Consider the following 25,048-nt stretch of genomic DNA (forward strand, 5'->3'; position numbering starts at 1 on the left):
TGTTGGTATTGGTACCGGTACTTTTTCTGTATTTGTGGTACCGAAAATCTGGTACTGATGCCGGTAATGAAACGATCAATTCGGTACGATATTTGATGTCCACTTCTCCTCGAACTTGGTATTGGTATTTTCACTATTCATACCAATACGATACGAGTATAATACCAATCTCATTCCTACTTTTGACCCTGTCAAATTTTGTAGGTGATCTAAAAATTATAAAAATTATAGTCTACGCTTAATGATGCAATTTTTATGATTAAAAACAAGAGTAATAAACCTACCATAACAATTAATAATTATTTAAATGACTTTTAGTTTTACAACAATAAAATAGATGTCAACTAACGATTATCATTTTACACACTTGATAGGTACATTTAACCTTCTAATTTTTTTATTAGATAATTGAATATATATGCAGGTGAAGGTTCGTTAAGGGAACCTTAAAAAATAGAAAACTGAGGAACTCACTTTGGATTAAAATTTTCTACGACTAACATGCGATGATATCGTGATTTCTTTTTTAGGTTAAAAATATACGGAGGGGCAAAAGTGAAAAAAAAATAATAAAATAAAATACCTTCTTAACCTTCCTTCATGTCTATCTCTCAACAAATATATATGGAATCTATTAATTTTCAACCAAACACTAACACGTCATAGAAAAGATGACTTATTGGGGTATTGTATCGTAAATCATCCGGCTAAACCCAGGTTAAAGGCGAAATCATGAGATGGCCCGACCAAGGGGTTCAGATGCTTTACAATACGCTAAACCCAGGTTAAAGGCCAACGTTTTCGTATTTTATTTTAGAGACCAACAATTCCACAATTTTAGTTAACAAATAAACAAAAAACTTTATAAATAAGGATGTTTAGCTTCATCTGATGAAGGAAAAAAAATGTAGGTATCGAACGGAACCAAACCATTTTTAGTTCGTCTAATGGTGGTTTGTCGTTATCGGTTGCACTTTCATGTTATTTATAGACTAAAAATCTGGCAAATTATCAACGAACAGTCACTGATGAACAGGCTACCAACGCCAACAACTGAAAAGCCTGAGTGGACTCAACTTTTAAAAACTTGGCAACTGAATTTTGGACATATCCCCTGACGGATATGTCATCGTTAACGGTATTTATAGGCATAAAGGTATTTGTAGGCATAACCACCAATTTTTAAAAACTTGACAACTGAATTTTCGTTCCACAAAAAGCTAAGGAAAATAAAAGCCGTTGGTATTTGTAGGCATAACCACCAAAAGGATATATGTCGATAATTAGTCAGTAATTGCCGAAAAATTACCAAGAACAAGTTGACATGCAATTTTTTTATATATAATATTCAGTTGCTAATCATCAACTATTTATGGCGGTAGGCAACTAGCCTTCGGTGATACTCCTTTTTCAAGTAGTGGGAGTTGTGGTGGGCATGGCAGGGATGGTGGTGGCGCGGGGTGGATAAGGTGTGTTGGCAACGACGATGACGGGACAGAGGCTAAGACGACGAGGGAGTCGGAGATTACGATTTCTTTGATTAAATTCCTTCATAATTAGGAATGTTAGGCTTCCTTTACATGATTAAAGTGTATTGAATTTAATTCAAATCTAGTTCCATCGTTATACTTGGAATTCACTGTAACACCTCAATCCGGATGGGTCGATGTGTCACTATAACAGGGGATCAGAACAAAAGTTATAATTCCATTAATTAAATCAAAGTTGGAAATACATAACAAAAGTTAGAGTAAGCCCGAATGTCTAATACAGATTATTTAGAATCATAATTTTAATGACATCTTCAAATTATTCCTAAGCATTAGTCTTCTCTCACCTGATCCCGCCAAGGTATCCTATGAACCTGAGGTATACAAAAAGTTTACAAAATTAGCCAAATGCCCAGTACAGAATAATAGGCTCAAGTAGCAAATACGTTATCAACTAAAATGATATCACTTTATTTCGTAATGTAAACTACCACGAAGCAAAACAAAGCAAAGCAAAGCATAACATATATCTGAACTGAACCATATCATACAGATATAACCATAAGCTAAACATAGGTGACAACCACAAAGTATGTCACATGAGACGGTGCCGGTTACCCTACCCGTCTTCCATGTCCAGAAACATTCCTAGGATATATCCATAGCCTCCTAGTCATTATGTACCACACTTTTACCTAGGGACGTCGTGAACTGATAACTCCTTCATGGGAGGAGCCAGAGAACTTAGGGTAACAGATATCAGATAATCAGAACTAAATATAACACTAACATTAACAGATATTATAAGTATCAGAACATGCGATAATGAGCACAATATAATCATAAACTTATCGCATGTTGTCAAACCGAGTAACAATTGTAATCAAAGTAACAAACGAACGGACAGTCAATTGAATCGATGCTTAAAGACGTTAGTTTTAAAAATTAATATATATAAATATATTGGACTACTAGACCATCATTTTAGACTAGTACGCCCATGGCTTTATAACCTGGTGGCATCTTGAGGGTGAGATCAAGCTTTGGGACCAAAATGTATTGGGTTCAATTCCCATAAAAGGGGGTTTTTCCCATATTTATTGGGTTTCCCCCTAAATTGGTGTGTAGGCATTATGCCTAGTGGAGATGGGTACGATCGGGTGGTTCCACTGGTGGCACGATGATACTCCAGTGGTCCTTCAGTGATCCAAATTTGCCGTTCAAAAAAAAAATATACTATATGTTTTACTTTTCCCGTAAACCCCTTGGGTCTTATTGTGCATAAGTTTTGACTTTTGATTATTTATGAAAGATAGGTTATTACCTTGGAGTACTCTCCGGGCTCGAGAAAGTAAGTTGTATTAAAAACTATATATGATTAATACATACTTAAAATCATACAAAAATAACGACATATTAAATGTGTTGGGTATAAAAGACTTATAAACTTTTTATAAACGTAATTATTTTTTAGAGTAAAATGCAATTTGCGTCCCTGTGGTATGTCCCAAACATCAACTGAGCCCCTAAAAATAATTTTTTGCATTTTGAGCCCCTGTGTTATTAATTTCATAACAGTATGAGTCCCTGCTGTCAGTCTTCTGTCAGTTTGACCGTTTGCCAGTTGTGAAAAGTCCATAATACCCCCCGCCCTTTAATATCTACACGTAAAGCAGACCAGTTTCATTATCATCATCAACAGTCGCTCCCAACTCCCAATATCATCATCATCAACAGCTCTCCTCTCCCAACTCCCAAGATCATCATCATCATCTTCATCGAAGAGATCAACTTCATCTTCATCGAACAGATCAGGTCATCTTCATCATCTTCATCGAACATCGAACAGATCATCTTCATCTTCATCGAACAGATCAGGTTCATCTTCATCCTCATATTGGTCATTCGATGTGTTTATGTGTTTATATTGTAAAAAACAGAGGGTTGATTCTGGGTTTGATTTTGGGTTGATTTTGGGTTACATTCGATGAAAAACAGAGGGTGAAAAACAGATTTTGGGTTTGATTTTGGGTTGATTTTGGGTTTGATTTTGGGTTTGATTTTGAATGTGTTTATATTGTGAAAAAACAGAGGGTTGATTCTGGGTTGATTTTGGGTTACATTCGATGAAAAACAGAGGGTGAAAAACAGAGGGTGAAAAACAGATTTTGGGTTTGATTTTGGGTTGATTCTGGGTTTGATTTTGGGTTTGATTTTGAATGTGTTTATATTGTGAAAAACAGAGGGTGAAAAACATAGGGTTGATTTTCGGTGAAAAACAGAGGGTTTGATTCGATGATTTGGGTTCCTCATATTAAGAACTGATCGGATCAGTTTCGGATTGAATGTGTTCCTCATTTTGATTTTTGTTTTTTGTTTGATTCGATGATAACAGTTATTTAGGTATTTTGGTTTTGATTTGATGATTTGAATGTGTTATTTGGGGGTTTGAATGTGTTTTTGTTTTGATTCTTGTGGGTTTAGGGTTTAGGGTATCCTCATTTTAATGTGTTTTGGTTTTTGATTCTTGTAGGTTTAGGGTTTAGGGTATCCTCATTTGAATGTGTTTTGGTTTTGATGCTGGTTTGAATGTTTTTGTTGTATCGAATCAGTTTCGGATTGAATGTGTTCCTCGTTTGAATGTGTTTTGGTTTTGATTCTGGTTTGAATGTTTTTGTTGTATCGGATCAGTTTTGGATTGAATGTGTTCCTCATTTGAATATGTTTTGTTGTACCGAATGGCTGCGGACGTAAAGATACTACGCAAAACACCAACTACGAAGGCGAGAACACTTGACAACCTCCTAGAAGATGGCGCGGTGCACATAAGGAAGTGATTGATATGAATGAATACAACCCCAGTGGCAGATACGTAATTAGCGAGCTCTGGAATTTCATATCTACCACTTGGGTTATATTCATTCATATGAATGAATATAACCCCAGTGGCAGATATGTAATTAGCGAGCTCTGGAATTTCATATCTACCACTTGGGTTATATTCATTCATATCTGCTACATTCCGAAGTGCACCCGTCAGTAAAGATCCACAATTGCTTGTGGATCTTTGACGTTTTGTCTCTGTATTGTATGTTTCGGTCTTTTGTTATCGAGTCTGTACGTTACGGTCTTTTGTTATCGAGAATTTTATTATGAATGAATATAACCCAATTGCTTGTGGATCTTTGATATATATAGGATACATTTAATTATTATATTGCATTTATTTAAAAAGAGTTAATTATTAGATTGCATTTTTTTTAAAAATAAAAGTGTTAATTTAATTTGAATTATTAGATTTCTTAAGAAAAAAGCAAAAAATGAATTTAGGGGCTCAGGTTGATATTTCACTCATACCATGGTGACGCAAAGTGTTATTAATATATGTCAAAAGACGGTCTTACCCCTGCCTCAAACAGTCAAACTGACGGCAGGGACTCAAAGTGTTATGAATTTATAAGGTCAGGGGCTCAAACATCCAAAAATTTAATTTAGGGGCTCAGATTGATGTTTAGGACATACCACAGGGACACAAATTGCATTTTTCTCTATTTTTTATGATTAATCACTAGAAAAAATAAATTTTAAAATGAACTTGAAACTGAATTATGATTGAGATCATATTATTTACTTTTTATATTTTCTTTTAATCCTATTACAAATAGAATAAGTGTTTTGTAAGTAAAAGGATCTTTGATTGAGCTATGTTTATAAAAACAAATAGAGTATAAATGATAACTGCTATTTCGACTATCAATATAGGTTTGGGCACGAAAATAAAACTAAGAAAGCACTACAACGCGACATGTGTGCCACATTTTTTTTCATTTATTATCTCTATAATAATAGATAATAGATATGAGATAATTAGTTTTATGAAAGATATGACAATTAAATAAAAGATATAAAGGAATATCTCACACTAATATTAGGCTATAAGATGTCATAACTTTTATGATCACTATGACCCTCATGACTAGTATGACCCTTTATGTCAGCACCATATCACTCTACTTTTATCCGTTATCCAAAACCACCACCCTATATATGGTGTAGTCATGACCCAAGCCACTCTCCCCCACCCCCTAATTTATTTTTCAAAGTATCAAAAAATCTACGAACATGGAAAAGGTTGACATGGTTTAATCCACGCGAACCACGGTAGATGAGGCAAGGGGGCCGTGTGGCGAGCAAACCACCATCCTAGATGGTAATTTGCAGTCCAACCCACACCCCACACCCTTCAGCCTTAACATGTTCAAACAAAATTGGGTTGTTCGAAAGCAACATGTTCAATCAGAATTGAACTATATGTTACATTCTGACGGCGCACATTGATTAAGAGACCAAGTTCTTCATTTCTAGATTATAATAAACCAAATTATTACTCAACCACAATACATTTGTTATGTAGCCATTCTCTAAATATGCGCATTTTGGTATGCAGAAGGAATGTACTTGTGTTATGGCTAAAAACCAAATTAAGCTAAATCAAGTCGAGCTGGGTTAACTCGGAATTTTATTCGAGTTGAGCTCAAGCCTTAAAATAGCTCGATTTTGAGCTCGAGCTAAGCCAACTCGGTTTGAATTCGAGCTAAGTGTTTTTTGAGGTCGAGCACAATGCCACACAACTAAAAGCCGAGTTTAGTTGGATCAACTAGAATAAAATCCGAGTTTGGTTGTGATCCCTTGTTGACATCCGTTTTCTTCTTTGTTGTTCTTTATTTATTCGATTGTAACACTTTGATAATTCTTTTTTCATTTCGTATTGTAATTTGTTTTGTTTATTTTGTACGTATCCGTACAAGATTTTACAGAATTTATAAACTTTTAGATAATAATAAGTGATGACTATAAAATTGATTGGAGCTTGTATGAAGTACGAAAAATCAAATGATGCCACATGCTAATGCCATAATAAATTGTGCAACGAGAACGGTAAGCATGAAGTTTGGGAACCGGGAATTAATTTTAAATGTTTTTCCAAATTTCACTAACCTGCTCGGTGAGGATAAGTGTCCTAAAAAGGACATGAATCCTAACAAAAAGGTGTGTGCTATGGTTGGTAGGTTTGGAGAAACAAGGAAGAAAACGGTTAAGAAAAAGAAGGCGAAAAAGTCACCTCTAGAAAAGAAGAAGGAAGAGGAGGTGAGGAAGTTTGGACCGTTTGGCAACAAAAGGTATGAATCACCGGTGGGTGATTTCGAGGAGTTTGTAGGCGGCAAGCATCCCATTCGACCACCATGAGGTGGTAAGGTAATTGTTGTTGTATATTTTATTTTGCATTTCGTTTTAGTTGTTATCCGTAGTTTAGTTAGTATTGTTGTTGTATAATTTTGTTATTTCATTTTAGTAGTTAAATGAACGTTGTGGGTGTGTTCCCTATATAACCCTCACGAGACCTACTCGTCCTCCCAAGCTATTGAGAGGTTTAAAATGGCTTGTTGCATACGCTAAATGCAACCGTGATTCCTACGAAAGTGAGTTAGGGCTGTTATTGTTGTAAATAATTTTTCTATAGAAATCAAGGTAAATTAACGCATGATTTGGTAACACTTTCATAAAAATGGTAGAACTAAGTAGCTAACAAATTTCAATGGTTGTGAGAAGCATGCTTCTACACAAGGGTTAAGATTTGTAGGTACATCATGTTCGAGGGACGACCGTTTTGTGAAGAGAAGAAGAAGATTTAAGCATCTAGGGAGAAAAATCAGGTGCATACGTTTACTTTTACCTTGATTCTTAGTTAGCGAATAAGTGGATTGTATTTGTATGTTATTTTCCGGGGTGGAATTTTTGGGAAGTTGTGCGTTTAATACTCTAGTTCTTACACATTGAGGACAATGTTTACCTCAAGTGTGGGGATGGGGGAGTAGTAAAAGTTTTCGATTTTGACCCGTTCATTTAAACACTATACATTGAGGACAATGTTTACCTTAAGTGTGGGGATGGGGGAAAATTTCAAAAAAATTTCAAAAATGTCTTGTTTCGAAAGCGATCTTAAAGCACAAGTAACTAAGTCAACAAGGGATGGCACAACCCATTTGGTCTTTTGTCATGGTCAAGTTCAAATTAATAGCATGACGGGTATTTAGCGAGTGGTTTTTTGGGAATAATCCGCTTAAGAAACTAGCATTTTATGCATATCACATATCATACCCTTTACATATGTGAGGTTTTGAGCCACTTTTACATTATAGAGCACATGCTTATGTTTCTTTGTTTGAGTAGACCATTAGTCATGTATTGTAGAACTTGCAACTTTTGATATGTTTGAGACCATAGACCGAATACAAGCACGAGAATGATTAAGGCATTAGGTAAACCATTTCCATTTTACACCATTTCTATATCCTTACCCAAAAATTTATCCCTTAGTAGCCAATTTTGAGCCTAATCCTTTCGTTTGACCACCCTATAGCCCATAACCTTAAACCTTTTTCTTTTAAACCCCTGTGATGGAAATTCGATTATAGGAATCAAGTTTGTATAGTCGTGAATTGTTTGTGTGCATATATAAAAAAAGAGTAAAATCAGAGAAATGTTACGAAAAAGAATAGAAAATTGTCGAGAAAAGAATAAAAATATGTGTTTTTAACTTGAGAAATAAAAAGCGGAAAATTGTTGCCTTCTAGTTTGATTTTGGTAGTTAGTCGTATTTAGAATAGTTGTTTTGTAATAAAAAATCAAATTTTCATCACCTTAGCCACTTTAAAATACCTTATTTCCTACCCTTAGCCTAGCCCCGTTACAACCCGTATAAAGACCTTATGACTTGTGCTTAGTATTCGTGATCAGTGGTGGTGAATGATTGAGTTGCAAGCTTATGCGGGTACGTGTTCTAATCGGTTTTGAGCGATTATTCTTTGAAGTGCTAATACATTATGAAAATTAGCCAATTTATAAACCGAGTGGAGAGAACATTGTGTGGGATGTGCATGAATTGTTGGATTCACGGGCGGGTTAATCTTGGATAACCATTGCGTATGTGAATGCACTTTACCGTTAAATATGTTGAAAATTGAAAAGAGTTTGAACTTTAGTATGACAATTGACCTTAACCTTCGTCTCGGGGGAATGGGGAGTGTATTCTTTGTTCGACCCACGTGAAAGTGAAAAACAGATTTGCTTGAGGGCAAGAAAAAGACAAGTGTGGGGATGTGATACGTGGTTGAAAACCGGTGTTCATAATCGTGTAACTTGACGTTTTTACATAAGTTTTAATTCCGAATAGCCTACTCTTAATTAAAAATGTGTTTTGCAGGTTTGATGGAGTTCAAGGAGCTTTTTGGGAGCTTTACGAGTCACCGGGACGAAAACCGGACAACCGGGACGCGTTACGGATCAACCGGGAGTGCAAAGTGAAGAAAATGAAGAACTGGAGTTGGAGAGGCCGTCGCCGACGGGCTCTAGGCCGTACGGGACGGGCTCTAGAAACACCCGTCAGGTAACATTGGCCGTATCCAGTCAAACAAGGCGTCGGCTAATTTTCAGCTTTTGAGAGGGCGTCGCCGACGGGGTTAGGGCCGTCGGCGACGGGCTCCCATTTGTTCAATCGCGAATTTTCGTTTCTTGTGATTCTTGGACGAGTTTAAACGGTTCTTGGGCCATAAATTCGTAAGTTACACTCTAATTGGAGTTTGAATAGAGTTCTTGGAGCCATATTCACCTACCATTCCATTCCAATTCATCTCTAATCACCCAATCAACCGAATCATCAAGAAGATCATCATCATCATTCACAATCTTAACTCCATTCATAAACCCTAATATCCATTCATCCATTGATCCTTTCACCATTACAAACCCTATACCTCATCAATCCATCCTTTAAGCTTTGAGATGACTTCATTCAAGTTCCAAGCATCCGGTGATCAAATTTCATCAACCATGAGCAGCTAATCACCTTGGTTTCACCCCGGTGTAGGTAGTTGTTTAATTTAGGGCTTTGAATTGTTCTTGATTCAACTTTGTGACAATTTGTATTGGTTATTGAAACCTTTGACAATACTTTACATTTGTTTCGTATTCGTAAATTGTAGAGCGATTATAAAGCTATGACTTTGCGAAATGATTATGTGTAGTTATGCATTGTCTTGGTTAGGTTTTACTTGTGTTGATTACAAAGTGTATTCTTGTCCGTTTTTCGAAACGTTGATAGTTATTGGCACCTAAGTCATGGTACACTAAATCCGCTAGTCGTATACAATTGAGTTGAATCTAAAACTTATAGAAATCTTAGGTTGGCAATTACCGAAACCGGGTGTGAACCCTTTTTCTCGTTATCGTTTATTAAATCAAGTTTTCGTGCAATCATTAATTCGTAGTCATTAATCAATTAAATCAATTCTTTTAGGGTTATTCATAGCTTTCAACCAAACAAAAGATATCATAGCAAGCTTCATAATTCGTGACACCTTTTAATAATTCAATCGAATACACTCGCAAACCACATACTTTTCGTGGTTCGACCCCTTGCTACCACTAGCTATTTGTTAAGGGTAAATAGGGCATATAAATTTTATCTTTGACCGGAGCGCGACACTCCGATCAGTTACCCGTAAAACAACAACAAAAAAAAGCATCCTGCCTCACCACCCATTGGAAATTCGTCGATATTTGTAGGCTAACCACCATAATGATATCTGTCAATAATTAGTAGGTAATTTCCGAAAAAATACCAACAACTGCTTAACATGATTTTCTTTTTATATTTTTTAGTTGGCCATCACCAACGAATTATGGGGTAGGCAATAGCCATCAATGATACTCCTTTTTCAAGTAGGGGGAGCCGTGGTGGTAGTGGCGTAGCTTAGTGGGAACCGTGGGTTGCATCCGTCCCTAATTATTTTGTCTGAATATTTATACAATATATAAATTGGGTCCCTGACTTTTCACCCCCGAAACTTTTGGTAAAGCTCCGTCACTGCGTGGTGGGGCATGGCAGTGACGGTGCGGGGTGGGTAAGGTGTGGTGGCAGTGGCACTGAAGGTGGCGGTGCGGGGTGGGTAGGTTGTGGTGGCAGTGGCAATGACGGTGGCAAAGGCTAAGACGATGAAGGAGACAGAGATATCAATTCATTTAATTGAATTCTTTTCCAGCTTGGAAAGAATGATGGCTTCCTTTACATTAATCAATTTTATTCCAAATCCAGTTCCATTGTTATAAATGAATTTTGTAAACCAAGCACGTTATAAATGAATTTTATATCTCAATTCCATTGAGTTATATAAAATAATCGCACCTGAAGTCTTTTCAATTCGACATGATGACGAGTTTTAATTGCAATATATTTCTTGTACATATGCATCAGTTTAGTCTGATGGAAAGAATATAAAATAATGATATACAAATAAAAACGATCCCAACGAAAATGTAGAAAATGGGATTCACATTTGCTTGTCTATCCTTTTTTTAACGTCAAATTTCATGTAATCCCTGTCGTTTGTAGAATTTGAACCCAAGACTTCTCTCTCTCAAACCTAGATGTTTAAAGTTTTTGCCTTTACCAATAGACCACCATCCCATTGCTTTGTCCATCGTCTTGATATATTAGATATCTTACCAATTTTTTGGATAGTTCAGCTTGAAATTTAGATCAACAATATTATAAATAAAACAATGTCTTTCCGTTCTCAAAATTTTGACGACATGGTAAGCAAACCAAAAGGTCTAAAAAGCCAAACAAACATACACAACAAAAAAACATTATTAAGTATTATTATTGTTATTTTTATTGTCGGTTTATTACCAACAACCATACTATAGTCACCGTGCTAGCACATTCTTAAGAGGAAATCTTACAACCATACGCCAAGTATGATTACAACCACCAAAATTATATACAATCCACCAAAGAACCATCTAAACATTCCACCTTTAGCGCTTCCATTTCTCCCAGCTAATCGACTTCAGTGATGTCGGATCCAAAGTTGGCCAAGTACTTTGACCTCTTCAACAATTGAACCGATCTCTTCTGAAACACAAATTGATAAATTAAAGGATTTTACAGATAAAACAATATTGTTGAATTCAATAAAGAATCTAGTGAAGTTTATTAAGTGAGATATAAAATCAAAGTAAAATAAATCTTATAAAAAATGGAACATACATGCAAACACCAATATAACACACTCAAACATGTATATCTCCAAGTGATAAGAAGTTAAAGTAGAGACATCCATTTTGTGAGGTTTATTGTAATATTTTCCAATTATAGAAGTTTAAGTAGGTTTACAAACCCTACAACTAATTTCATAAAATCTATTATGTTTAATATATCTAAGAAATAGATACACGGATCAGATTGTAACTATACCAAGTGTCGATATCCTAATCAATCAGATCGGTATGGATTGAATTTCCGCCTCAAGACACGGGAAAATTCAACTTGTTACATACAAACATAAACTGATATCAATGAAAAGGTAGAATAATTGGGATTTCAAGTAATACTCCTATTATACAATATTATACAATATTACACAATATTATTGTTGTTGTTGTTGTTGTTGCAGGCCCATCATCAATGGGCTCATTATGGTAAATGTGTCACACATTCTTAAGAGAAAATATATCAAACGAAACGACTTAGATACTCATCAACTGTAGTATATTTAACATCGGGATAAAGCTCCGAAGCCTCCACTCCGAATGATGGTTCAATCTCAAAGTTTGTTTGATCGCCCTTTACAAAGACCGTGTGCGAGATTGACATGATTAAGCTGTGTGGAAGAGGAGATTCTGCAAGATAATGAACAAATAGTTTATATATATTCAACCTCCATAGATTAACCGAAAAGGTAGGATATTTTGTTGTTGTATTTATCCAACTTACCCTCTATGTTTTTCAATACTTGATCTTCAGAAAGATAGACCTTCTCCAATGTTTTGCCAATCTTTTTCTCCCATAACGACACGAGTTCGTTGAACGAGTATATGTTACCCGGAGGGTTTATGTAGACACTTTTGTTGACGGTTCTTGGGTCATCAACGGTTTTAATGGTGTAGGTTGCAATGTCATGTTCCTCATTGAAAACAGCTACAATATAAAACATTAATTAGAAACATTCCCAAAATAAAAACGACACATGATCATAATGCTCGAATACTCAATAACTAAAGGAATAATGGATTTTAATAATCCAAAATATTAGGCGCTGGCCGGCAACGGTCCCAACTTCAAAAATAACCAGCGGTGGTCCCACCTTTTCACATATATTGTAAACTAATGGACCTTTATTAATAGAACCTTAATTTCTTTTTGTCCCCTTATCTTTTTCGGTTTAGTAAAAGTCCATTGGTTTACAATATATGAAAAGGTGGGACCACCACTGGTTATTTTTGAAGTTAGGACCATTGAAGGCCAACTGCTAATAGTTAGAATTATTAAAATCCATTATTCCATAACTAAATAAACTGCAATAGTGTTTACCTTTCGCGTTTCCATCACCTAAGCTAACGACTTTGTCCCTTGGGGGAGCGGTGACCCCAGACTGAGCCAATGTTGGAAGCAAATAACCCGCAAAACAGTTGGAACTTATATATGTATAAGGTATGTTTTCAGCCTCAATGGCTCGGCGAACCTGAGCCTTGGTTGCGAATAACGTTTTGGCAGGTTCCACGGCGTGTGAACGATCCGCATCGTTTCCAAACTCGGATGGATAAAATTTCTAGATGAGCATGATAAGTTAGAACTCATAGCTACTCTTTAATTTGTTCATTGATATGGTTTATCTCTGTAACTAAATACCTTGATATTACCAGCTTCTTTTATGGCAGCAATGATTTTGACTTGATCAGCAAGTTGTGTTTGACTCACTCCTACTGCCGAGATCACCACATCTACCTGCTTTATCGCCGTGATCAGCCTCTCGTGATCATGCAAATCGCCCTAACATAATTACACCAAATATGAACAACGTTATGATATTAGTAAACTGCTAAAGAACAACAGATAGAGTAGATTGATTATTACTGACAGTGATGATATTAACGCCGGCTTTCTTAAAACAGTCGATCACTGAAGATTTGGAAGGATCGGAGAGCGTGGATTCCCTAACGAGGACGAAAGTAGGATGACCCATGTTAGCGCTGGCTTCGACTATGAATTTACCGATGTAGCCGGTTCCTCCGATGATCAGAATCTTACTCTTCTCCGCCATGTTCTGTGTAGAATGATGATTTTCCGGTGATTATATAAAAAGAGTCAACGAAAGCTAATTGTCAAGTGCTATGAGAGTGTTGTAGAAGAGTAAGCTTATGAGCCTGGTCAATTTATAGCTTGTCCACTTTCTATTATAAAAACGATGTTGGTATTGGTACCGGTACTTTTTCTGTATTTGTGGTACCGAAAATCTGGTACTGATGCCGGTAATGAAACGATCAATTCGGTACGATATTTGATGTCCACTTCTCCTCGAACTTGGTATTGGTATTTTCACTATTCATACTAATACGATACGAGTATAATACCAATCTCATTCCTACTTTTGACTCTGTCAAATTTTGTAGGTGATCTAAAAATTATAAAAATTATAGTCTACGCTTAATGATGCAATTTTTATGATTAAAAACAAGAGGTAATAAACCTACCATAACAATTAATAATTATTTAAATGACTTTTAGTTTTACAACAATAAAATAGATGTCAACTAACGATTATCATTTTACACTCTTGATAGGTACATTTAACCTTCTAATTTTTTTATTAGATAATTGAATATATATGCAGGTGAAGGTTCATTAAGGGAACCTTAAAAAATAGAAAACTGAGGAACTAACTTTGAATTAAAATTTTCTACGACTAACATGCGATGATATCGTGATTTCTTTTTTAGGTTAAAAATATACGGAGGGGCAAAAGTGAAAAAAAAAATAATAAAATAAAATACCTTCTTAACCTTCCTTCATGTCTCTCTCTCAACAAATATGGAATCTATTAATTTTCAACCAAACACTAACACGTCATACAAAAGATGACTTATTGGGGTATTGTATCGTAAATCGTCCGGCTAAACCCAGGTTAAAGGCGAAATCATGAGATGGCCCGACCAAGGGGTTCGGATGCTTTACAATACGCTAAACCCAGGTTAAAGGCCAACGTTTTCGTATTTTATTTTAGAGACCAACAATTCCACCATTTTAGTTAACAAATAAACAAAAAACGTTATAAAATAAGGATGTTTAGCTTCATCTGACGAAGGAAAAAAAATGTAGGTATCGAACGGAACCAAACCATTTTTTGGTTCGTCTAATGGTGGTTTGTCGTTATCGGTTGCACTTTCATGTTATTTATGGACTAAAAACTTGGCAACTGAATTTTGGACATATCCCCTGACGGATATGTCATCGTTAACGGTATTTGTAGGCATAACCACCAACTTTTAAAAACTTGACAACTGAATTTTCGTTCCACAAAAAGCTAAGGAAAATAAAAGCTTCCTGCTACACCACCCATTGATAATCCGTTGGTATTTGTAGGCATAACCACCAAAAGGATATATGTCGATAATTAGTCAGTAATTGCCGAAAAATTACCAAGAACATGTTGACATGCAATTTTTTTATATATAATATTCAGTTGCTAATCATCAACTATTTATGGCGGTAGGCAACTAGCCTTCGGTGATACTCCTTTTTCAAGTAGTGGGAGTTGTGGTGGGCATGGCAGGGATGGTCGTGGCGCGGGGTGGATAAGGTGTGTTGGCAACGACGATGACGGGACAGAGGCTAAGACGACGAGGGAGTCGGAGATTACGATTTCTTTGATTAAATTCCTTCATAATTAGGAATGTTAGGCTTCCTTTACAGGATTAAAGTGTATTGAATTTAATTCAAATCTAGTTCCATCGTTAAACTTGGAATTCACTGTAACACCTCAATCCGGATGGGTCGATGTGTCACTATAACAGGGGATCAGAACAAAAGTTATAATTCCATTAATTAAATCAAAGTTGGAAATACATAACAAAAGTTAGAGTAAGCCCGAATGTCTAATACAGATTATTTAGAATCATAATTTTAATGACATCTTCAAATTATTCCTAAGCATTAGTCTTCTCTCACCTGATCCTGCCAAGGTATCCTATGAACCTGAGGTATACAAAAAGTTTACAAAATTAGCCAAATGCCCAGTACAGAATAATAGGCTCAAGTAGCAAATACGTTATCAACTAAAATGATATCACTTTATTTCGTAATGTAAACTAACACGAAGCAAAACAAAGCAAAGCAAAGCATAACATATATCTGAACTGAACCATATCATACAGATATAACCATAAGCTAAACACAGGTGACAACCACAAAGTCTGTCACATGAGACGGTGCCGGTTACCCTACCCGTCATCCATCTCCAGAAACATTCCTAGGATATATCCATACCACACTTTTACCTAGGGACGTCGTGAACTGATAACTCCTTCATGGGAGGAGCCAGAGAACTTAGGGTAACAGATATCAGATAATCAGAACTAAATATAACACTAACATTAACAGATATTATAAGTATCAGAACATGCGATAATGAGCACAATATAATCATAAACTTATCGCATGTTGTCAAACCGAGTAACAATTGTAATCAAAGTAACAAACGAACGGACAGTCAATTGAATCGATGCTTAAAGACGTTGGTTTTCAATAATAATATATATAAATATATTGGACTACTAGACCATCATTTTAGACCAGTACGCCCATGGCTTTATAACCTGGTGGCATCTTGAGGGTGAGATCAAGCTTTGGGACCAAAATGTATTGGGTTCAATTCCCACAAAAGGGAGTTTTTCCCATATTTATTGGGTTTCCCCCTGAATTGGTGTGTAGGCATTATGCCTAGTGGAGATGGGTATGATCGGGTGGTTCCACTGGTGACACGATGATACTCCAGTGGTCCTTCAGTGATCCAAATCTGCGGTTCAAAAAAAATATACTATATGTTTTACTTTTCCCGTAAACTCCTTGGGTCTTATTGTGCATAAGTTTTGACTTTTGATTATTTATGAAAGATAGGTTATTACCTTGGAGTACTCTCTCGGCTTGATAAAGTAAGTTGTATTAAAAACTATATATGATTAATACATACTTAAAATCATACAAAAATAACGACATATTAAATGTGTTGGGTATAAAAGACTTATAAACTTTTTATAAACGTAATTATTTTTTAGAGTAAAATGCAATTTGCGTCCCTGTGGTATGTCCTAAACATCAACTTGAGCCCCTAAAATTTTTTTTTTTGCATTTTGAGCCCTGTGGTATTAATTTCATAACAGTATGAGTCCCTGCCGTCAGTCTTCCGTCAGTTTGACCGTTTGCCAGTTGTGAAAAGTCCATAATACCCCCCACCCTTTAATATCTACACTTAAAGCAGACCAGTTTCATTATCATCATCAACAGTCGCTCCCAACTCCCAATATCATCATCATCATCAACAGCTCTCCTCTCCCAACTCCCAAGATCATCATCATCATCTTCATCGAAGAGATCAACTTCATCTTCATCGAACAGATCAGGTCATCTTCATCATCTTCATCGAACATCGAACAGATCATCTTCATCTTCATCGAACAGATCAGGTTCATCTTCATCCTCATGTTGGTCATTCGATGTGTTTATGTGTTTATATTGTGAAAAAACAGAGGGTTGATTCTGGGTTTGATTTTGGGTTGATTTTGGGTTACATTCGATGAAAAACAGAGGGTGAAAAACAGAGGGTGAAAAACAGATTTTGGGTTTGATTTTGGGTTGATTCTGGGTTTTATTTTGGGTTTAATTTTGAATGTGTTTATATTGTGAAAAAACAGAGGGTTGATTCTGGGTTGATTTTGGGTTACATTCGATGAAAAACAGAGGGTGAAAAACAGATTTTGGGTTTGATTTTGGGTTGATTCTGGGTTTGATTTTGGGTTAATTCTGGGTTTGATTTTGGGTTTGATTTTGAATGTGTTTATATTGTGAAAAACAGAGGGAGAAAAACATAGGGTTGATTTTCGGTGAAAAACAGAGGGTTTCATTCGATGATTTGGGTTCCTCATATTAAGAACTGATCGGATCTGTTTCGGATTGAATGTGTTCCTCATTTTGATTTTTGTTTTTTGTTTGATTCGATGATAACAGTTATTTGGGTATTTTGGTTTTGATTTGATGATTTGAATGTGTTATTTGGGGGTTTGAATGTGTTTTTATTTTGATTCTTGTGGGTTTTGATTCTTGTGGGTTTAGGGTTTAGGGTATCCTCATTTGAATGTGTTTTGGTTTTGATGCTGGTTTGAATGTTTTTGTTGTATCGAATCAGTTTCGGATTGAATGTGTTCCTCGTTTGAATGTGTTTTGGTTTTGATTCTGGTTTGAATGTTTTTGTTGTATCAGATCAGTTTTGGATTGAATGTGTTCCTCATTTGAATGTGTTTTGTTGTACAGAATGGCTGCGGACGTAAAGATACTACGCAAAACACCAACTACGAAGGCGAGAACACTTGACAACCTCCTAGAAGATGGCGCGGTGCACATAAGGAAGTGATTGATATGAATGAATACAACCCCAGTGGCAGATACGTAATTAGCGAGCTCTGGAATTTCATATCTACCACTTGGGTTATATTCATTCATATGAATGAATATAACCCCAGTGGCAGATATGTAATTAGTGAGCTCTGGAATTTCATATCTACCACTTGGGTTATATTCATTCATATCTGCTACATTCCGAAGTGCACCCGTCAGTAAAGATCCACAATTGCTTGTGGATCTTTGACGTTTTGTCTCTGTATTGTATGTTTCGGTCTTTTGTTATCGAGTCTGTATGTTACGGTCTTTTGTTATCGAGAATTTTATTATGAATGAATATAACCCAATTGCTTGTGGATCTTTGATATATATAGGATACATTTAATTATTATATTGCATTTATTTAAAAAGAGTTAATTATTAGATTGCATTTTTTTTTAAAATAAAAGAGTTAATTTAATTTGAATTATTAGATTTCTTAAGAAAAAAGCAAAAAATAAATTTAGGGGCTCAGGTTGATATTTTACTCATACCATAAGGACGCAAAGTGTTATTAATATATGTCAAAAGACGGTCTTACCCCTGCCTCAAACAGTCAAACAGACGGCAGGGACTCAAAGTGTTATGAATTTATAAGGTCAGGGGCTCAAACATCCAAAAATTTAATTTAGGGGCTCAGGTTGATGTTTAGGACATACCACAGGGACGCAAATTGCATTTTTCTCTATTTTTTTATGATTAATCACTAGAAAAAATAATTTTTAAATGAACTTGAAACTGAATTATGATTGAGATCATATTATTTACTTTTTATATTTTCTTTTAATCCTATGACAAATAGAATAAGTGTTTTGTGAGTAAAAGGATCTTTGATTGAGCTATGTTTATAAAAACAAATAGAGTATAAATGATAACTGCTATTTCGACTATCAATATAGGTTTGGGCACGAAAATAAAACTAAGAAAGCACTACAACGCGACATGTGTGCCACATTTATTTTCATTTATTATCTCTATAATAATAGATAATAGATATGAGGTAATTAGTTTTATGAAAGATATGACACTTAAATAAAAGATATAAAGGAATATCTCACACTAATATTAGGCTATAAGATGTGGTCATAACTTTTAACTTCTATGATCACTATGACCTTCATGACTAGTATGACCCTTTATGTCAGCACCATATCACTCTACTTTTATCCGTTATCCAAAACCACCACCCTATATATGGTGTAGTCATGATCCAAGCCACTCTCCCCCACCCCTAATTTATTTTTCAAAGTATCAAAAAATCTACGAACATGGAAAAGGTTGACATGGTTTAATTGTCACACCCCAACCGATGGCGGAATCATCAGGGCGCGATACTGAGCGAAACAGATTGTCCAGAAGTTTCCACAACAACTATTATTACAAATTCAGTTAAATGATACGTCCCATACCTATCCCAAATAAATAAACAAGTTATCATAGAATACAACTAAACAAATAGTACTGTTTCGACAACTCAGATTCAATTTGTTACAGACCAAATGTTCAAAAGTACTGCCCAGAGTCATTAAGACTCGTCCGGACAAGATCTACAGACAACTAATGCCATAGATGCTTGATCGAACAACTCCAACGGCTCCATGGCTATAGTTCATTCGCTTCTTGAGACCCCTAGGTAGGCTACGACCTACAACTGCTAGATGGGCTCTAAAGCTTTATTATTGCCTCGCTTTCCTAGCAAGTAAGCATCCTAATTACCTGTCACATACGTTAAAATAAAGTCAATACATAAAATGTAAAGGTGAGCACACAAGTTTGATAATAGCATATAGAGTTCGAATAGTTTACGCATAACCAGGCACGTACACAGAGGAAAACGATGCATGTTAATTATCGACATGGGACCATCGGTACCAACGACTGCGGGTTGACCGTCCGAGACGGTTCGCAATACATGATTACCACCGTAATCCATGCAAGTATTTGTCCTTAACAACCCCCGTGTGAACGGGTGCTGAGTCCAAACTATAGTACTATGTTGCTAAGGCAGGTAGATAGCACTCCACGTGTAAACATAATAAACAGCATTCATTTAGTCAAATAGCACATGCAATTCGGTTAGCATTCAAATAGTTTGTGTTTGAGTGTGATTTGATAGGTAACGTATGTAACACCCAAAAGTGCTAAAGCAAAAAGGGTTCGAGTATACTCACAGTGATTGATTGTGGATTGAAGGGAGCGCTGAGAGTAAGATTAGCCTGAATAGTTCGATAGCATAACGATAAGTAACGCGGAAAAGTAAACAAGTATGGATGGGTCGAATGGGCTGGTCGATCGAACGGCAGGTTCGATCGGACGGCCTGTTCGTTCGGCTGGTATATCCGATCGAACAGTCCCATTCGATCGGCCGGTTGGCTCGATCGGCCGAACCATTCGAGTGGATTGTTTCTTCCTCTAGTGTGTTTGTGTTAGAGGATTTGAACTTTTGAAGTTTTTGTTGCAGTATTTGAGAACACTGAAGTGTTCCTACTTTTTCAAGTCGTTCGATCGAACGGTTCGTTCGATCGGCTAGCTCACTCGATCGGCTAGGAGCTTCAAAGTTAGTCCCCAACTGAATGTCACTCGATCGAACAGTCTGTTCGATCGGCTGACATCCTCTACTACGAACGAGTTGTGAAAATGGTCAAGTGTTGAAGCATAGTATCTCATGATCCGAACAGTAATGTTTACCAATCGAGCGACCCATTTGGTTGAACATTACTTCGTCAATACTATACTTCGACAGTTTGGAACTGTGGGACCATGTGCGAGCCGATCGGCTGGACCGGTCGATCGGCTGGCATGTCCGATCGGCTGGGCTGTTTGAACAGCCTAGCCGTTCGGCCAGCATTTCTGACCTGGTCGGCCTTTCGTCTAACACTTGGTTGTTTGTTTATTTGTCATTCTTTGAAGGTAGCTTGACAACGTGTTGAACTATGATAACCTTCGTTCCTACTTGTTCCCTGGGCTCGAACAGGAATCACCCAAGTCCGGCCGGTGAACGGTTCGGAATGTCGGTTAAGAGTTTAACCGATATCGGGTTAACCTTGTATATAGAATCCGAATCCTGAACCTCTTAACTGTTAGAAGGATTGGTTAGCCGGTTCAAGCTCCGTTTCTATTGATTTGAAGGTATTGAGTGTAAAAGAGTTGAAAGAAAGTTGGAAATCCTTCTTTCAATCCTTTACATCATGAAAATGTTTAGATCTACGATGGATCTTAGCTTGTTTATGTGGAAATCGGTTAGATCTAAGCTAATCATAGTGGAATGAGGCCAAAACATGTTGTTCTTCAAGAACACCATGATGACATCACCCAAGAACACTTAGATCTTGGTGATTTCACGGTTAGATTCCAAGTTTTGAAAGATAGAAAGGTGTAGAATCAAGTAATGATCAAGAATGTACAAGAATTAGAGTGAAAACTTACCGGGATTGAGAGAAATCTGAGAAAAGGTGAAGAAGATGGCTGGTTCGGTCAGAGCTTTCCAAAAATGGAAAGTATGACAATGACAGCCCTATTTATAGGCTTCCAAAAGAGGAAAGTGGCAGCTGATCGGCTGGGAACTCCAATCGAGTGGGCTGCTTGATCGGCTGGCAAGGTGCTAGCCGATCGGCTGGCCTGTTCGATCAGGATGCTTCCTGTTCGATCCGCCACGCACTTCGGGTATTTTGCGACGATTTTCGGCGTTTCGATTTCGATGAATGATAATACGGACACGATAGAGTTCCTAGTCAAATTACTTTTAATCCCAACCACTATATCTAACATACAATCTTCTATGAGTCACGTTTCGATGTCGGTTTCGATTGAGTTTGATTGCTTTTCGAGTTTCGATTCGATTTTCGATTGATTTGCTCGAATACCACACCACACATAGTAAGCACGCACAAGTAACACATAAGGCACACACGCACACGTATAATAATACTAAAATTTGCATGATTCGAGTCTCGAGTTCGATTGATTGTTAGATCGGTTTGATTACTGGTTGGATAACTTTATCGCATTGTTACTTTCTATCATTCACAGTCGTAGATCGATTCGCGTTAAAACACATTCGATTACTTCGATTCTTGCTGATTACAACACTTACTCCACATAATACAAAAACACAAAAAAAATCGACTATCTACAGTCAAGAAAGTCAAAGTTGACTTGGACTTTGACTTTGACTTTGACATTCAAAAACACGGGGTGTTACATTAATCCACGCGAACCACAGTAGATGAGGCAAGGGGGCCGTGTGGCGACCAAACCACCATCCTAGATGGTAATTTGCAGTCCAACCCACACCCCACACCCTTCAACCTTAACATGTTCAAACAAAATTGGGTTGTTCGAAAGCAGCATGTTCAATCAGAATTGAACTGTATGTTACATTCTGACGGCGCACATTGATTAAGAGACCAAGTTCTTCATTTCTAGATTATAATAAACCAAATTATTACTCAACCACAATACATTTGTTATGTAGCCATTCTCTAAATATGCGCATTTTGGTATGCAGAAGGAATGTACTTGTGTTATGGCTAAAAACCAAATCAAGCTAAATCAAGTCGAGCTGGGTTAACTCGGAATTTTATTCGAGTTGAGCTCAAGCCTCAAAATAGCTCGACTTTGAGCTCGAGCTAAGCCAACTCGGTTTGAATTCGAGCTAAGTGTTTTTTGAGGTCGAGCACAATGCCACACAACTAAAACCGAGTTTAGTTGGATCAACTAGAATAAAATCCGAGTTTGGTTGTGATCCCTTGTTGACATCCGTTTTCTTCTTTGTTGTTCTTTATTTATTCGATTGTAACACTTTCATAATTCTTTTTTCATTTCGTATTGTAATTTGTTTTGTTTATTTTGTACGTATCCGTACAAGATTTTCCAGAATTTATAAACATTTAGATAATAATAAGCGATGACTATAAAATTGATTGGAGCTTGTATGAAGTACGAAAAATCAAATGATGCCACATGCTAATGCCATAATAAATTGTGCAACGAGAACGGTAAGCATGAAGTTTGGGAACCGGGAATTAAATTTAAATGTTTTTTCAAATTTCACTAACCCGCTCGGTGAGGATAAGTGTCCTAAAAAGGACATGAATCCTAACAAAAAGTTGTGTGCTATGGTTGGTAGGTTTGGAGAAACAAGGAAGAAAACGGTTAAGAAAAAGAAGGCGAAAAAGTCACCTCTAGAAAAGAAGAAGGAAGAGGAGGTGAGGAAGTTTGGACCGTTTGGCAACAAATGGTATGAATCACCAGTGGGTGATTTCGAGGAGTTTGTAGGCGGCAAGCATGCCATTCGACCACCATGAGGTGGTAAGGTAATTGTTGTTGTATATTTTATTTTGCATTTCATTTTAGTTGTTATCCGTAGTTTAGTTAGTATTGTTGTTGTGGGTGTGTTCCCTATATAACCCTCGCGAGACCTACTCGTCCTCACAAGCTATTGAGAGGTTTAAAAGGGCTTGTTGCATACGCTAAATGCAACCGTGATTCCTACGAAAGTGAGTTAGGCTGTTATTGTTGTAAATAATTTTTCTACAGAAATCAAGGTAAATTAACGCATGATTTGGTACACTTTCATAAAAATGGTAGAACTAATTAGCTAACAAATTTCAATGGTTGTGAGAGGCATGCTTCTACACAAGGGTTAAGATTTGTAGGTACATCATGTTCGAGGGACGACCGTTTTGTGAAGAGAAGAAGAAGATTTAAGCATCTAGGGAGAAAAATCAGGTGCATACGTTTACTTTTACCTTGATTCTTAATTAGCGAATAAGTGGATTGTATTTGTATGTTATTTTCCGGGGTGGAATTTTTGGGAAGTTAGCCGTGTCACATCCCTTGTGCGTTTAATACTCTAGTTCTTACACATTGAGGACAATGTTTACCTCAAGTGTAGGGATGGGGGAGTAGTAAAAGTTTTCGATTTTGACCCGTTCATTTAAACACTATACATTGAGGACAATGTTTACCTCAAGTGTGGGGATGGGGGATAATTTCAAAAAAATTTCAAAAATGTCTTGTTTCGAAAGCGATCTTAAAGCACAAGTAACTAAGTCAACAAGGGATGGCACAACCCATTTGGTCTTTTGTCATGGTCAAGTTCAAATTAATAGCATGACGGGTATTTAGCGAGTGGTTTTTTGGGAATAATCCGCTTAAGAAACTAGCATTTATGCATATCACATATCATACCCTTTACATATGTGAGGTTTTGAGCCACTTTTACATTACAGAGCACATGCTTATGTTTCTTTGTTTGAGTAGACCATTAGTCATGTATTGTAGAACTTGCAACTTTTGATATGTTTGAGACCATAGACCGAATACAAGCACGAGAATGATTAAGGCATTAGGTAAAACATTTCCATTTTACACCATTTTTATATCCTTACCCAAAAATTTATCCCTTAGTAGCCAATTTTGAGCCTAATCCTTTCGTTTGACCACCCTATAGCCCATAACCTTAAACCTTTTTCTATTAAACCCCTGTGATGGAAATTCGATTATAGGAATATAGTTTGTATAGTCGTGAGTTGTTTGTGTGCATATATAAAAAAAGAGTAAAATCAGAGAAATGTTACGAAAAAGAATAGAAAATTGTCGAGAAAAGAATAAAAATATGTGTTTTTAACTTGAGAAATAAAAGGCGAAAAATTGTTGCCTTCTAGTTTGATTTTGGTAGTTAGTCGTATTTAGAATAGTTGTTTTGTAATAAAAAATCAAATTTTCATCACCTTAGCCACTTTAAAATACCTTATTTCCTACCCTTAGCCTAGCCCCATTACAACCCGTATAAAGACCTTATGACTTGTGCTTAGTATTCGTGATCTGTGGTGGTGAATGATTGAGTTGCAAGCTTATGCGGGTACGTGTTTTAATCGGTTTTGAGCGATTATTCTTTGAAGTGCTAATACATTATGAAAATTAGCCAACTTATAAACCGAGTGGAGAGAACATTGTGAGGGATGTGCATGAATTGTTGGATTCACGGGCGGGTTAATCTTGG

General features: G+C 36.5%; 1 protein-coding gene across 1 annotated transcript; it reads right to left on the bottom strand.

Moving 5' to 3' along the window:
- Window positions 1–11,904: 11,904 nt before the first annotated feature.
- LOC110929531 (isoflavone reductase-like protein) lies at window positions 11,905–13,850 on the bottom strand. The gene is made up of 5 exons (XM_022172687.2): window positions 13,472–13,850; window positions 13,243–13,383; window positions 12,925–13,162; window positions 12,328–12,531; window positions 11,905–12,233 (listed from the first exon to the last, which is right to left on the bottom strand). Exons 1-5 carry the CDS (start codon window positions 13,652–13,654, stop codon window positions 12,067–12,069), a joined length of 933 nt encoding a protein of 310 aa, XP_022028379.1. The 5' UTR covers window positions 13,655–13,850; the 3' UTR covers window positions 11,905–12,066.
- Window positions 13,851–25,048: the final 11,198 nt, after the last annotated feature.

Source organism: Helianthus annuus, chromosome 3 (genome assembly GCF_002127325.2).
Source record: "Helianthus annuus cultivar XRQ/B chromosome 3, HanXRQr2.0-SUNRISE, whole genome shotgun sequence".
Classification (NCBI taxonomy): Eukaryota; Viridiplantae; Streptophyta; class Magnoliopsida; order Asterales; family Asteraceae; genus Helianthus; species Helianthus annuus.

Excerpts from the sequence above, each read along its gene's own strand:
- LOC110929531 (XM_022172687.2), bottom strand. The coding sequence starts at position 13,654 with ATGGCGGAGAAGAGTAAGATTCTGATCATCGGAGGAACCGGCTACATC. Across the intron at positions 13,163-13,242 it reads AAGAAGCTGGTAATATCAAG|AAATTTTATCCATCCGAGTT; the intron begins GTATTTAGTTAC and ends ATGCTCATCTAG. Across the intron at positions 12,532-12,924 it reads AGGTGATGGAAACGCGAAAG|CTGTTTTCAATGAGGAACAT; the intron begins GTAAACACTATT and ends TTTATATTGTAG.